Here is a 15197-nt window from a genome sequence, read left to right as displayed (position 1 = left end):
CATTTATTCAAATTGGATAAAAAGTTTTTCTATCTAAGGAAACCCAGCAGATTGCATCCAGTCAGTGACTTGCAGCATTCACTCCTCCTGGATGAGCATGTAGAGACAGTGGACAGTCACTGGTGTTGACTTTGCAGCAATCCCTCATACTGAGCATGCATGTAGCGACAGTGGAGAGGAAAAACTCCCTTTTAACAGGAAGAAACCTCCAGCAGAACCAGGCTCAGTGTGAGCGGCCATCTGCCACGACCGACTGGGGGTTTGAGAGAACAGAGCAGAGAAACAAAGAGAGTAAAGAAGCACTGATTCAGGAGTCCTTTCAATGGGAAGGAAAAGTAAATGTTAATGGATGTAGCTCCTTTAGTCGTTTTATCTAGAAAGAAAGAACAAAAACTCTGAGCCAGTTTTCAAGGTTAGAGTCTGAAAGAGAGCACATAGAGTTTGTTACAATTAAGCTCAGTCACTCGCCATGTCTAGAAGAGAGAAAGGGTTAAACACTGAAAGACAGGGCCATGTAGATCATCGGTAGAGGGTGAGCATTAAGTTGTTGCCAGCAGAAGCTCGGACGATGCCCCTCTCCAGAAAGGTGTCACAGGTAGACACAGAGTCAGGCCAGGTGTAGCTTCTAGGAAGAGAAAAGATAGAGAACAAAGTTAAAAGCTGAAATAACAGCAAATAATGCAAAATTGGAGAGCAGTGTGAGAATGTAGCGAAGAGGGTGAAAGTGGTCATTATGTCCTCCAGCAGCCTAAGCCTATAGCAGCATAACTACAGAGATAGCTCAGGATAACCTAAGCCACTCTAACTATAAACTTTATCAAAAAGGAAAGTTTTAAGCCTAGCCTTAAAAGTAGACAGTTTGTCCATCTAGAGCCCACTGATGGTCATTGTTATACTAAAAACCACAATGATTGGGATACCTCTCTCTGTCAGATTGACCATAACCATTGGAAAAGAGAAGGGGTCATACAGGTAGCAGAAATGGAGGGTGTGTTTGCACCTCAACCATAACTGAGCCGGTTTAGGCTAAACCTGACTCCCCCTTACTCCATCCAACAGGGAGGGAAGAAGACGGAGGTAAAACTAAGGAAGATAGTTCAGGATAACTTAAGCCACTCTAACTATAAGCTTTATCAAAAAGCAAAGTTTTAAGCCTAGCCTTAAAAGTAGACAGGGTGTCTGCCTCACGGACTAAAACTGGGAGCTGGTTCCACAGGAGAGGAGCCTGATAACTAAAGGATCTGCCTCCCATTCTACTTCTAGAGACTCTAGGAACCACCAGTAAACCTGCAGTCTGAGAACGAAGTGCTCTGTTAGGAACATATGGACCAATCAGATCTCTGATGTATGATGGAGCTAGATCATTAAGGGCTTTATATGTAAGGAGGAGAATTTTAAATTCTATTCTGGATTTAACAGGGAGCCAATGAAGGGAGGCTAAAGTAGGGGAAACATGATCTCTCTTTTTAATTTTCATCAGAACTCTTGCTGCAACATTTTAAATCAGCTGAAGGCTTTTAACTGCATTTTATGGAAAACCTGATAGTAACGAATTACAATAGTCCAGCCTTGAAGTAACAAATGCATGGACTAGTTTTTCAGCATCACTCCTGGATAGGATATTTCTAATTTTGGCAATGTTCCGGAGATTAAAGAAGGAAATCCTAGAAACCTGTTTAATATGGGATTTAAATGACATGTCCTGGTCAAAAATAACACCAAGGTTTTTTACTTTATCATTGGAGGTCAATTTAATGCCATCCAGGTTAAGTGATTGACCAAGCAGTTTCTTTTTTAAAGACTCCGGTCCAAAGACAACTTCTGTCTTGTCTGAATTTAGAAGCAGAAAATTGAAAGTCATCCAAGTTTTTATGTCTTCAAAACATACTTGTAGTCTATCTAACTGGTTGGGCTCATCAGGATTCATGGATAAGCAAAGCTGAGTATCATCAGTGTAACAGTGAAAATTTATCCTAGGCTGCCTGATTATTTTACCTATTGGAAGCATACAGGTCCTTCTCAAAATATTAGCATATTGTGATAAAGTTCATTATTTTCCATAATGTCATGATGAAATTTTAACATTCATATATTTTAGATTCATTGCACACGAACTGAAATATTTCAGGTCTTTTATTGTCTTAATACGGATGATTTTGGCATACAGCTCATGAAAACCCAAAATTTCTATCTCACAAAATTAGCATATCATTAAAAGGGTCTCTAAACGAGCTATGAACCTAATCATCTGAATCAACGAGTTAACTCTAAACACCTGCAAAATATTCCTGAGGCCTTTAAAACCCCCAGCCTGGTTCATCACTCAAAACCCCAATCATGGGTAAGACTGCCGACCTGACTGCTGTCCAGAAGGCCACTATTGACACCCTCAAGCAAGAGGGTAAGACACAGAAAGAAATTTCTGAACGAATAGGCTGTTCCCAGAGTGCTGTATCAAGGCACCACAGTGGGAAGTCTGTGGGAAGAAAAAAATGTGGCAGAAAACGCTGCACGAGAAGAGGTGACCGGACTCTGAGGAAGATTGTGGAGAAGGGCCAATTCCAGACCTTGGGGGACCTGGGCTATAGAGAAGCAACACTGGACTGTTGCTCAGTGGTCCAAAGTACTTTTTTCAGATGAAAGCAAATTCTGCATGTCATTTGGAAATCAAGGTGCCAGAGTCTGGAGGAAGACTGGGGAGAAGGAAATGCCAAAATGCCAGAAGTCCAGTGTCAAGTACCCACAGTCAGTGATGGTCTGGGGTGCCGTGTCAGCTGCTGGTGTTGGTCCACTGTTTTTTATCAAGGGCAGGGTCAATGCAGCTAGCTATCAGGAGATTTTGGAGCACTTCATGCTTCCATCTGCTGAAAAGCTTTATGGAGATGAAGATTTCATTTTTTAGCACGACCTGGCACCTGCTCACAGTGCCAAAACCACTGGTAAATGGTTTACTGACCATGGTATCACTGTGCTCAATTGGCCTGCCAACTCTCCTGACTTGAACCCCATAGAGAATCTGTGGGATATTGTGAAGAGAACGTTGAAAGACTCAAGACCCAACACTCTGGATGAGCTAAAGGCCGCTATCGAAGCATCCTGGGCCTCCATAAGACCTCAGCAGTGCCACAGGCTGATTGCCTCCATGCCACACCGCATTGAAGCAGTCATTTCTGCCAAAGGATTCCTGACCAAGTATTGAGTGCGTAACTATACAAGATTATTTGAAGGTTGACGTTTTTTGTATTAAAAACACTTTTCTTTTATTGGTCGGATGAAATATGCTAATTTTGTGAGATAGGAATTTTGGGTTTTCATGAGCTGTATGCCAAAATCATCCGTATTAAGACAATAAAAGACCTGAAATATTTCAGTTAGTGTGCAATGAATCTAAAATATATGAATGTTAAATTTTCATCAGTACATTATGGAAAATAATGAACTTTATCACAATATGCTAATATTTTGAGAAGGACCTGTATATATAGTAAAGAGAATTGGTCCAAGTACTGAACCCTGTGGTACTCCACAATTAACCCTGGAATTTAAAGATGATTTATCATTTACATGAACAAACTGGAATCTGTCAGACAAATAAGATTTAAAACAGCCTAGTGCTGTTCTCCTGATCCAGCATATTCCAACCTTTCTAAGAGAATATTGTGATCGACTGTATCAAATGCAGCACTGAGATCTAACAGAACAAGTACAGACAAGTCCATTATCTGAGGCTAGAAGAACATCATTAGTGACTTTCAGCAGAGCTGTTTCAGTGCTATGATGAGCTCGGAAGCCTGACTGAAACTCTTCAAACAGGTCATTGCTGTGTAAATGCTCACACATTTGATTAGCAACTATTTTCTCAAGAATTTTAGATAAGAATGGAAGATTAGATATAGGTCTGTAATTTTTCAAGTCATCTCGATCAAGCAATGGTTTCTTAAGCAAAGGTTTAAGAAACCTTGCTTCTTCCCTGCCCGCTTCCCTGAAGCGGGCAGGGAAGATTCTGGCTGATCCCTCCCACCCCGGTCACAGACTCTTTGAGACTCTCCCCTCTGGCAGGAGGCTGCGGTCCATCCGGACCAAAACCTCACGCCACAAGAACAGTTTTTTCCCATCTGCCACCAGCCTGGTTAACAAAGCCCGGAAACCACACTGACACTCTCCCTTTCCCCCACACCCCCCCTTTTTTTGCTGACAGGACACCTGTAACCTGTAACTCTATGCGTTACATTAACACTCAGCTTGGACTCCTGCTTTACTTGCACTGCTTTACTTGCACAATGATCACCTGCACTGTTGTATTGCTCTTGCATCTTATACTGCTCTATATTTACTCTCACTCACTTAAAACTGTGCACTTATATTTATATTATATTGTAGATATGTTTGTACTGTTTAATTTGTACTGTATTGCACCGACTACGCCAAAACAAATTCCTTGTATGTCCAAAAACGTACTTGGCAATAAAGCTTTTCTGATTCTGATTCTGATTCTGATTACAGCTACCTTAAAAGCTTGTGGTACATATCCATTTACTAAAGATAGATTAATCATATCTAAAATGGGGCTGGTAATCAGAGGAAACACTTCCTTAAATAATTTGGTTGGGATTGGGTCTAACATACAAGTTGATGGTTTAGATGAAGTTAATATTTCTGATAACTCAGGAAGCTCTACAGGATCAAAGCAGTCCAAACACAGATCAGGTTCTACAGTTACTTCCAATGTTGTCTCACTTGCTGAGGATGAAATAATCATCTTCGGGAGTATGTTAAAGATTTTCTTTTTAATAGAATCAATTTTATTTTGGAAGAATCCCTTAAAGTCATGACTGCTGAGAGCCAAGGGAATGGATGGCTCAACAGAGCTATGACTCTGTGTAAGTTTAGCAACTGTACTAAAGAGAAACCTAGGATTTGTTCTCTTCTATCAATGATGTTGATATCAAAGCTCTTCTGGCTTGGTGAAGTGTTTTTTTTTTGTATACAACAGTTGGCTATTTTTCCAGATTAAGTAGGAATCCTCTAGGTGTGTAGAACGCCATTTTCTCTCCAATTTTCTAACATTGTGCTTTAAAGTATGCAGCTCTGAATTAACCCATGGATCTAGCCTCCTATGAATAATTACCTTCTTTTTCAAGCAGGCTGCATTGTCTAATGCACCACGCAATGATGAAGTAACACTATGAACAAGAGAATCAATTTGTGAAGGGGCAGAAACAGAATTATTGCCCTCCACTGTGTTTTTCTGTGATAATGAGGAAATTAAAAGTGGAACAGATTCTTTTAAGGTTGTTACAGCATTGTCTGACAATGATCTACTATAATGAAGTTTTTTTTCAGGTGTGGAGTACTCGGTTAAATTAAACTCAAAGGTTTTTAAGAAATGGTCAGACAGGACAGGGTTATGAGAAAATATTATGTCTTTACACTCAATGCCATATGTCAGCACAAGGTCCAGAGAATGAAGACAAAGGTGGGTAGGTTTGTTAATGTTTTGAGCAAAGCCAGTTGAGTTTAAGATAGCATTAAAGACTAAATTTAAGCTATCACTTTCAGTGTTAACATGAATGTTAAAATCTCCCACTATAATAACCTTATCTGAATTTAACAATAAATCAGATAAAAGGTCTGAAAACTGATCTAAAAATTGATAGTGAGGGCCCGGTGGATGGTACAAAACAACAAACAGAAGTGGTTTTAGTGCTTTGCAATTTGGATGAGGAAAACTAAGGATTAAATATTCAAAAGAGTTGTAGCTACTGATTGGTCTGGGACTAATCAATAAATCGGACTGAAAGATGGTTGCTACTCCTCATCCTCGCCCAGTATTTTGAGGAATGTGAAAATTTAAATAATTAGTAGGAGTTGACTCATTTATAGTAACATAATCCTCTTGCTGCAGCTAGGTTTCTGTGAAGCAAAATAAATCAATCTGATTGTCACAAATCAGGTCACTAACTAGCAAAGTCTTTGAAGAGATCTTATGTTCAGTAAGCCACATTTAATTGTTTAATTTTTCTTTTTAGTCTGAGGTGTGTTTATTTTTATTAGATTTTCCTAATTTCCTTGTTTTAGATTATTTTTTAATCTATTCAATTTTGTCTTAATAGGGTAATGGGTGGGTAGCTTAGCAGTTCCACTTTTCATAGACCACAACTGAATGATTTAAGTGCAAAAACGAAGGATTTAAAAGCATGATATATCCCCAAATGAAAGGTTCAAGACTCTGTAGAACTTGCTGACATACCGAGGAGATTATTCAGTTTTTTCATCAGCTGTGTTGCAGCATCTAAAACATGCCAGACTCTGGTTCTTAAGGACTAGAGGTAGCCACTGCTGGCTTATGACAAAAAAATACTAAAAAATAACAAAACGTTTGCCAACATTCAGGTAAACGCTGTCATTTCTGGTCCGGTTCTGACCAGCACTGTTATTCTGATGCACATAGCACGTAGCAACTATTGATGTCAGTCAGTCAGTCATTTTCTATACTGCTTCTTCCATAGTGGGTCGCAGGGAAGCTGGTGCCTATCTCCAGCAGTCTATGGGCGGGAGGCGGGGTACACCCTGGACAGGTCACCAGTCCATCACAGGGCAAAACACAAACAACCATGAACACACTCATTCACACACCTAAGTGCAATTTAGAGAGACCAATTAACCTAAGAGGCATGTCTTTGGACTGTGGGAGGAAGCCAGAGTACCCGGTGAGAGCCCACGCATGCACGGGGAGAACATGCAAACTCCATGCAGAAAGATCCCCGGCCGGGAGTCAAACCCAGGACCTTCTTGCTGCAAGGCAACAGTGCGCCAACTTCCACACCGTGCAGCCCCAACTATTGATGTGTCATTTGTAAATAAGTCACTAACAGCGGACTCTTTGCAGCATATGACAAGAGCAGACCACTTTCTAGGAAAGCCGAATCTTCCGCTGCTCCTGCTCTACTCCATCCAGACTATTTTAATAGGTACACCATGTGGCAAAACCAGACTATTATATCATCATGTAAAGGAAAGGGGGCAGATGCTCCAAAGACAGTTAACATAGTGGTACAGGCAAAGTACACAGCGTCATAGAGAAATAGGGAGCTGGGTTTTAAATTTAAGCACTATGGTAAAAAAATTTGCCAAAACAGAAAGAGAAATAGCATCTGCCTGTGTTTCACAGGTATTGGAGACTTCAAATCTAATTGTAGAGCTAAGTATTCAGAGCAGAGTCAACAACAAACCTGCCCTGACACCTGTAGTTCTGTTTTCACTTGTTCATTTAAAGTCAAATTCACACCACACTACTTTCACTGCCCGCACAGATTTTAAAAAAAGAACTAAATTGCTCTCTAGCAGCTTTGTTTCAGCAGGAAGTTTTTTTGTTTTGTTTGGATGTCGGAAAGACTCAGGATCACACATTTAACTACCCCTGATGAGGGATGACAGATAACAGGATTTGTCAAAACCAACCTTACGCAGCAAACACTGGTACGAAATATCTTGACGCCGATGGTTAAGTTCTAAAACTGCCAGAAGAAAAACAAGACTTTTAAGATGTTGCATTCTGTTTCACTTTAGCATTTTTTCAAGTTGAATTCACCAGTAAATAACAACATAATTATTAATAAACATAATTAGCAGCAGTGAATGGAAGCAGCTAAAAGTCTTAGTTTTATACACAGTCATTCCATACTTGACTCTGGAGGGCTTAACTGCACTACAGTTTTTATCTGTAAAAACATTCTGAGGAGAATGTCTTAAATTGCACTCCAAAAGGTGGTCACAGATAGCTTTCTCACAATGTTGATAAGCCATAAATGCTATTTTAAGCTAGTACAACGGATGTGGTAGTATAGAGCAACGTCTCATCATTAATATACAGTCAATCATTTAGCTCAAACACTAAGAAAAAAATTAGAGGGGATCTTTAGGAGTACTCACTCTGTAGTTTTCTGTGTGGCCAATATGAGGCCAAAACCATTCAACAAGTTCTTCTGAGAAAGGCCTTTTTTGATGACAAAACAATCTGTCTTCCATTTGAAACAGGCCGTTTTGCTCTGATATTAAATAAACTATGGAGTAATCCACATATAGTAATGGTGTTTGTGTTTAGAGAGACTTGGGACCAAAGGCTCTGTTTCATAAAAGCACTTTTTAAAATGACCTACCTCCATTGAAAAACACAGTGGAAAGTCATTCTATAATTTATTTATATTTCATACCTTCAAGATTTTTGTTTCTGGCTATAAAATCTAATTAATTTTGCAGGCAAAGTCAGAACCTGGAGATCTCGCTTAGACTAACAAAACTGAAGTCACTGATAGAGATGCAATGATCCAATGTTTCCCTCATGGAGATGACAGATAGTTATTTGTAAAACTCTCAATTAGTGGCTGATTCAACCTCTTGATCAAAACTCCTAAAAAACTGAGCATCAATATAATAATAAACAGGATTAAAGGAAATCAAGATTTTTGCTGGGAAGATAGAGACTATTTGGGGTAGAGAAAAAAACAAATGTAGAAACATAGGTTTAAATGTCATCAACAACCCTCATTAAAGAAGCAAACTCAAATATATAAGGGTTGTTAGAAAACTTCCAGAGGTAAACAAAGTAAAACTTCACTGTTTCTGTCAAGAATAATGGGAATGTTGGGACCCACAGCCATGGATTACAACATGAAAGTCCGGTACGAACTTTTCTGGAACTTTCAAAATAAATTGCATTAGCCTACTTCCAGCCAGACAGCTTACTTCCCGTAATGTCACTGTCCATATAAACCCCCCGCTTTCCAACGAACTGACCTCTTCCACACTGATCTCGAGAGGATCTAGATAGGAGTGACAGCGGGCTAATGTCTCTTTGCTGGCAAACAGACATAACTCTTCAAACTGGATCCAAGAGTGTCATACGATCAGTCGATCATATGCACTAAGTTAAGTACGAATGAATTGCTGTTTGTGTATCCGGTATTCATTCATGAACGGGGTAGTTAAGCTACAAGCGTTGCTTGACTTTCTCTCTGAGGTCGACAGAAGCAAACTGTGTTCATGATAGCTGTTGTTAAATCTTTAATTTTATTGACATTTGCAATGCTTTCCACATGTATGATGCACATGAGAAAATTAATTTTGACATAATTTACCTGGAACCCAAACATACTTGACTACAAAAGTCTAAATAATTTAATGTAAGGTTAATATATATTTATTTAATTTAATGCTTTGTATTTTTTTCACAAGGTTGTTTTAGGCTGCCCTATCCTTTTCACTTCTCTTTTGGGATCAAAGTTAACACCTTTTCATACACTCATCTTACCCTTATATATATCTAATTTAGTATATGCACAAGTTTGCATTGGCACTTGAGTGACCTAGGTTTAAGATATGCTGCTAATTACCTCATGCATGTAGTCTGTATGATGAAGCTTTCTCCTAATTCAAAACCAGTGAATCATATGTGGCCTTCTAATCAACATCTACCTTCAATACATAGAACTACACTTCAAAGGCAGACAGTCCAAGTTTTGCTCCCAAGTGTCTGCCACTTACAGTGCAGCAGTTCAGTGCCTCACTTCACCAGGACTTGCTGAGATAAGATTATTTCACGCTGTTAAGCAAAGCAGTAGAAATTCTGGGTTCTGGGCCCTTATTCTGGTGTCTGTGTGTCTCTGTGTTAGTTAGACTTACGAAGGAGAAGTCCGGCGCATTTTGGCACAGCAGTCTGGGAAAGACGGCCTGTCTCTGAGCGCGCTCCTCATCCTCAAACACGTTTCCATACATGAAGCCATTTAGCATGGTGGAGTGGGAATGGACATCAATGTAGAACTCCAAACTAACACTCTGACAGCAGAAAAAGTGAAAAGAGAAAAAAGGCAAAATAACAGAGGGTTAGCTGAGATAGTTTTCTGCCCATGAGCAATGACTGACAAGAGATTTTCTCCCCTGGGAAAGACTTTGACCCATGGGAAAGCTATGACCACTCCAGACACTGTGCCCTGAGATTAGAGTCATACCTGAAAGGAGCCAGCCACCCAGACATAACTTCAATCAGGCTGTCCTTCTGAAGGGCAAACCGTAAATAAGTACATGCCCTGGTGAGCTGAGAGGAATATAGTATAAACACAAACACTCACATCTGGACACCCAAGATTCACCATATTCACCATTTGTTAATCCTTCCTTAATAATAAATTGTAAATGTGCATCAATGGATTTGGTAAGATCTAACAACCTTCCAATAAATACAAATTTTCATGATAAAAGTCTGCTCAAGCTAAAGAGAAGTTTCCAAAGAAACAACGTGATGGAGCATCAGGTATCCAACTAACACTGATATATAAATGGAAACATTTAAAGCTTGTTAGAGCTAATTCCACAAAGCCTGATATGCTTGTCTGCCACCAGCTGAAATGAAACTGAAGATCCGGCGCCAGTGTTACTGCCAGTGTAATTTAATACTTAATATTAAAAAAATTCCCAGCCTTAAACCCATTTGTTTTCATTAGCACTAGTTGAGCTGGATATCTTTACATTTGCTGTGCAACTCTTATTTTGTATTGTATTAATTTATTTTTCTGTGATATTCTGTTGTATTTTATTGTTTTTATATCACAACTGTTTTTTATTTAACTATTTGTAAAGCACCTGAACCATGAAAATTGTTTTTTTTTATCTGTGCCATACTGCTGTGTGGAGATTTGTTAAGTTTTTTTTCTTTTTTTATCAAACATATTACCAAACAAAGATACCCAGCATAAATTCAAAATCAGTCTTTCAAATCATAATTTAGTTTATGAAGGGCTATCTGAACCCTATGTAAAAGTAAAATTTCCCCCTGGTATTTATTATTAGTTGTAATAAGCTGCATTTTTCTGGTTCAGTTTCACCAACAAGGCCCAGGTCTTTTCACTGCTACAGCTGTTGAATCAACAAATCACATTATAAAGTTGGGTGAAAAAGCTCTAAAAGAAATACATCATGCCTCAATCTAAACAAATTCAAGATCAGATATGAAACCAAGTCATTGACATCAATCTATCTGGAAAGAGTGTACTGTATATATAAAATACTGTTTTTTTTGTGCTCATCCCCTGACTGATTCTTTTGGTACCATGAAATCCTTTTGATCCATTGTAACCTTTGTGAACTGTAGCTTTAGCTAAATGACGTAAATGTCAGGTGAATCCTACTAGGGCAGCTAAACTTTATTTCAGATTAATCAGATTCTCTATATTTGATGTTAGGCATGTACCAAAGAAAATAAAATGCTTAAATTATGATCAGTGTGCTTCAGGGTGCACAGTTAAGCAACTAAGTTATTGAAGCATTTCATTTCATTTTTTCTCCAACAGCTTTATTTGTTCTTCAGGTATATCGTATAAATATTATATCTGAAAAAAAGCTTTTGGAATTTATTCATCATGAGCTGATTTATTTACATCACACAAACCTGTTTTTAACAGGAGTGTGTACACATTCGAGAACCTCTATAGGCCTAAAATTAGATAAACCTGTTAAGTCAACATTATGCAAATAATTTAATAAAGTTCTCACACACAGAAACTCCATCAGGATATCATCATCAAGAAGGTTAACAATATAAATAAGTAATTTAAATAAATAAAATTCTGTTTTAGAAAATCTGTAATCTAAAATAGAGAAACACTGACCTACCTCTACCTAAGCTGTGGCTTTGTCTTGGTCATCGTTTTCAAGTTCTTACAATATGAATATCCTTTAAACTCAATCGCAAGGAAGCGGATGAATGTGGTAAAAATGATCTCTAAAATTATTTTGAGAAGACCCCACACACCAACATACCCCACTGCACCTTCTGACCCGCAACAACAGACTGACACCCACCAGCCTCCCTCCCCTTTGCCTGCGTTATCTTATCACTGTGTTGCCTCTCTCCCAGTTTTATCCCTCTACTCTTCTTCCTTTCCCTCTTTTATCTTCTTCCCACTCCATTCATTACAGATTCAGCTCCACACCTTGTTCCCTGTGGGTCATAAACAGGAGGAGAGGGAGAAATGTGTGGAGAGAAAAGGAGAGAAAGAGATAGCGGGATGGAAGCAGAGAAGAAAAAGATAAAAGGCAAACCGATGCATATGCTTGTAGCAACGTGTGTTTGTGAAGTAACAGGGGAGGCATTGAAGAGCTTACAGAAAAAAGGGGTGGGCGACAAAGAGAGGAAAAATAGGGGATATAAGTATATAAAGACAAATGGGGGGGGGGGGGGGGGGGGGGGGGGGGGGGAGAGAAAGACAGAGAGAGAGAAACAAAGATGTGTGAGCAGAGACTGGCTGGGGTGAGACAGAGAGAGGGAAGCGATGCTTGGGCCCAGGCGACGCAGTGTGGCTGTGTTTGAAATTCTGCTCACAGCCAAAGCAATTTCCTGGCGGTGGCTGTGCTGTCAGCTGCTTGGCTGGCTGGCGGTGAAATATGGGGCTGGGAGTCCGCCGCTAGCAGCCCCCGACAACCTGATGGATGGAGCCCCAGAGGAGAGGAACAGCAGCCGTAGAAGGTGTGGCTTGGTGAGGAGAGGGGTGGGAGGTGGTTAGGTGAGGAGAAACAACAGAAAAACAAAAAGAGAAAAAGAACGAAAGAGAGAGAGAGGGAGGGAGAGAAAAAGCTTAATACAGTCAAGTGAGCAGCAGTGGTGATGTGAAGTAGAGAAGAGAAAAATAACACCAGACAAAAAGGTAAATAAATAAATGAAACTGAAAGGGAGCAGCCAATAGAAAAAAAGATTACAAGAAGGATGCAAGGAAGATACAAAAGACAGATAGTGAAATTCAGGTTTATTAGAGAAACAAAAAAGAGTGGAGAGCACAATATCCAACCAGCAGGGTCTTGACAAGGCATAACCACCTAATAATCACTCAGGGCTCCCCCTCTAGTGGAGGTAAGGGAAAGTTAAAATGGAGGAGGCATAAAGGGCTGGGGGTAAAGAAAGGTGGACAGGCACGTGGTCAAAGTAACACATTGGGAAGAGTGACATTAATTGGCCACCACGTTCATGTCCATTTAGTTTAAAACAGCAATAATAATGTGTCAGGTGTGTGTGTGTGTGTGTGTGTGTGTGTGTGTGGTGGAGGGGGTGGGGGGGTGCATCGCATCCAGCTCACATTATGAATATCAGTCAAGATAGGGTTTTAGTATTATACAGTTATCAAGGGATACATCCACATTTTTTCCGCTTTTTACTAATGGTCTAATGCTTTCACAAGTCACAAATTGTGTTTTAAAAAGCTTTTAATCAGTATATGACATTTTCAGTCAATGTTTGACCAATCCACACACTTCGGTTTTTATGCTTGTCTCAATCTAAGGTGATGGTAGTACTAAAAAAGCACTGAAAATGCTTTATAATAAAAGTATAATAAAGGTTTCCTTTCTTATTTCGAGATAAGAGTCTCAACCATGGAAAAAATGTATCAACTTTAACACAGACACCTTCACATTCTGGGATTACAATATTGCACTATATAATTCCAGAGGTATTCACTCACCCCTTTAAACCATTGAGGTCTGGTGCTCTAATCAGATCAGTGGCAACTAGTATATGAAATCTAGCACCCAGCCATTCCGACTGTTTTTACAAACATTTGAGAAAGGATGGGTCGCTCTCAGGAGCTCAGTGAATTCCAGCATTAGGTTCAGTCATGAAATTTACGCACTTCTAAATATTCCAGTCAGCTGTTAGTGGAATTATTACAAAGCAGAAAAGATTGAGATTGGCAGCAACTCGGCCACAAGTGGTAAGTCACATAAAATCACAGTAGAACCAGCAGATGCTGAGGGTCATAGTATGCAGATATTAACAACTTTCTGCAGAATCAAGAGGTAAAGATCTCACAACTTCATGTGGTCTTGAGATTAACTTGAGTACAGTTTATAAAGAGCTTCAAGGAATGAGTTTCCATTGCAGAGCAGCTGCATCCAAGCTCTACATCACTAAGTGCAATGCAAAGAGCTGAGTGCAGTGGTGTAAAACATACCACCTCTGGATTCTAGAGTAATGAAGAAGTGTTCACTGAACTGGTGAATCATGCCTCTTGGTCTGGCCAGACAAGGAACAAATTTGGATTTTGGGATTTTACAAAAAAACAACTCTTAATGCCTCAGCATACCAATCTACCTTGTAAAGCTTTACTCTCCCAACAGTCCTAGGAACTATTTGGGGATTTCTCCTTCCTGTTCCAACATGTCCACCAGCGCACAAAGCAAAGTCCATAAAGCCATAGAGAAGTGAGCTTGGTGTGGAAGAACTGAATGACCTCAACCTAACAAAACACCTTTGGGATGTAGTAGAACCAGGCCTTGTTGTCCAACAAGGCACTTCTAGAAGAATGGTCAAAAATTCCCACTAACACACTTCTAAACTGTATGGCAAGCATTCCCAGAGGAGTTGAATCTGTTATAGATGCAAATGGTGGGCTGACAGAGTTTAATCCATAGTGCTAACCAACAGTATGGATTAAACTCTGACTTCAACATGTGAAGTTGAACTCCTTGCTAAAGAAAATAAACCAAAAGGCTCCAGATTCAAAATCTGTCAAAAGATCCTTACCCACCACAATTTTTACCAACTTCAGCTGAACATCTTGATTTGTGTGCCTCTTGTGATGTAATCAACCCAAACACACACACACACATCACACCTCAGTTCTAAACCTAACCATTAGCAAAATAGGTCGTGAGGACCAGCAAAATGTCCTCACTTTGGTACAAACGGTCCTCAGTTTGATGGTGAAATCGGGAAAATGGTTCTCACTGCGATGCCAAGACAGGAACACACACACACACACACACAAACACACACACACACACACACACACACACACACACACACACACACACACACACACACACACAATCATAATAAATTTTCCTTCAGGAGACTTTAAAACTTTATGTGGAATTCTGCAGTGGAATAAATTCTTCATCCATCTGCTTTGTTTTTATTGTTGGTGAAAATTTGTTGGTGGAACAAACTACACCACTAGATTGTATCTTTAAATACATAGCTGAAAGAAAAATTAAAGGTAGGCACCTGAACCTTGGCTTTATGACAAGTCATACTGATCCCTACTCTGAAGGCTTTCACATGAAGCTGTGAAGGTCTCTTTGAAGGACATCAGAGGATCTGTAGTAACAGCCATGGAGCCCTGACAATGTCATGTCCAAGTCTACTACAT

The 15197-nt window shown here is 39.5% G+C and overlaps 1 protein-coding gene across 1 annotated transcript in view; it reads right to left on the bottom strand.

Annotated features, from left to right (window-relative positions):
• The window catches only part of agbl4 (AGBL carboxypeptidase 4), a 479295-nt gene that overhangs the window by 17959 nt on the left and 446139 nt on the right, over nt 1-15197 (bottom strand). The window contains exon 10 of the mRNA XM_047374823.1: nt 9682-9834. Within this exon, the coding sequence (XP_047230779.1) occupies nt 9682-9834 (153 nt within the window). The remainder of the gene's footprint in view (nt 1-9681; nt 9835-15197) is intronic.

The sequence above is a fragment of the Girardinichthys multiradiatus genome, chromosome 9 (genome assembly GCF_021462225.1).
Source record: "Girardinichthys multiradiatus isolate DD_20200921_A chromosome 9, DD_fGirMul_XY1, whole genome shotgun sequence".
Classification (NCBI taxonomy): Eukaryota; Metazoa; Chordata; class Actinopteri; order Cyprinodontiformes; family Goodeidae; genus Girardinichthys; species Girardinichthys multiradiatus.
The sequence above is the reverse complement of the archived record's forward strand: the minus strand, read 5'-3'. Positions and strand labels throughout refer to the sequence as shown.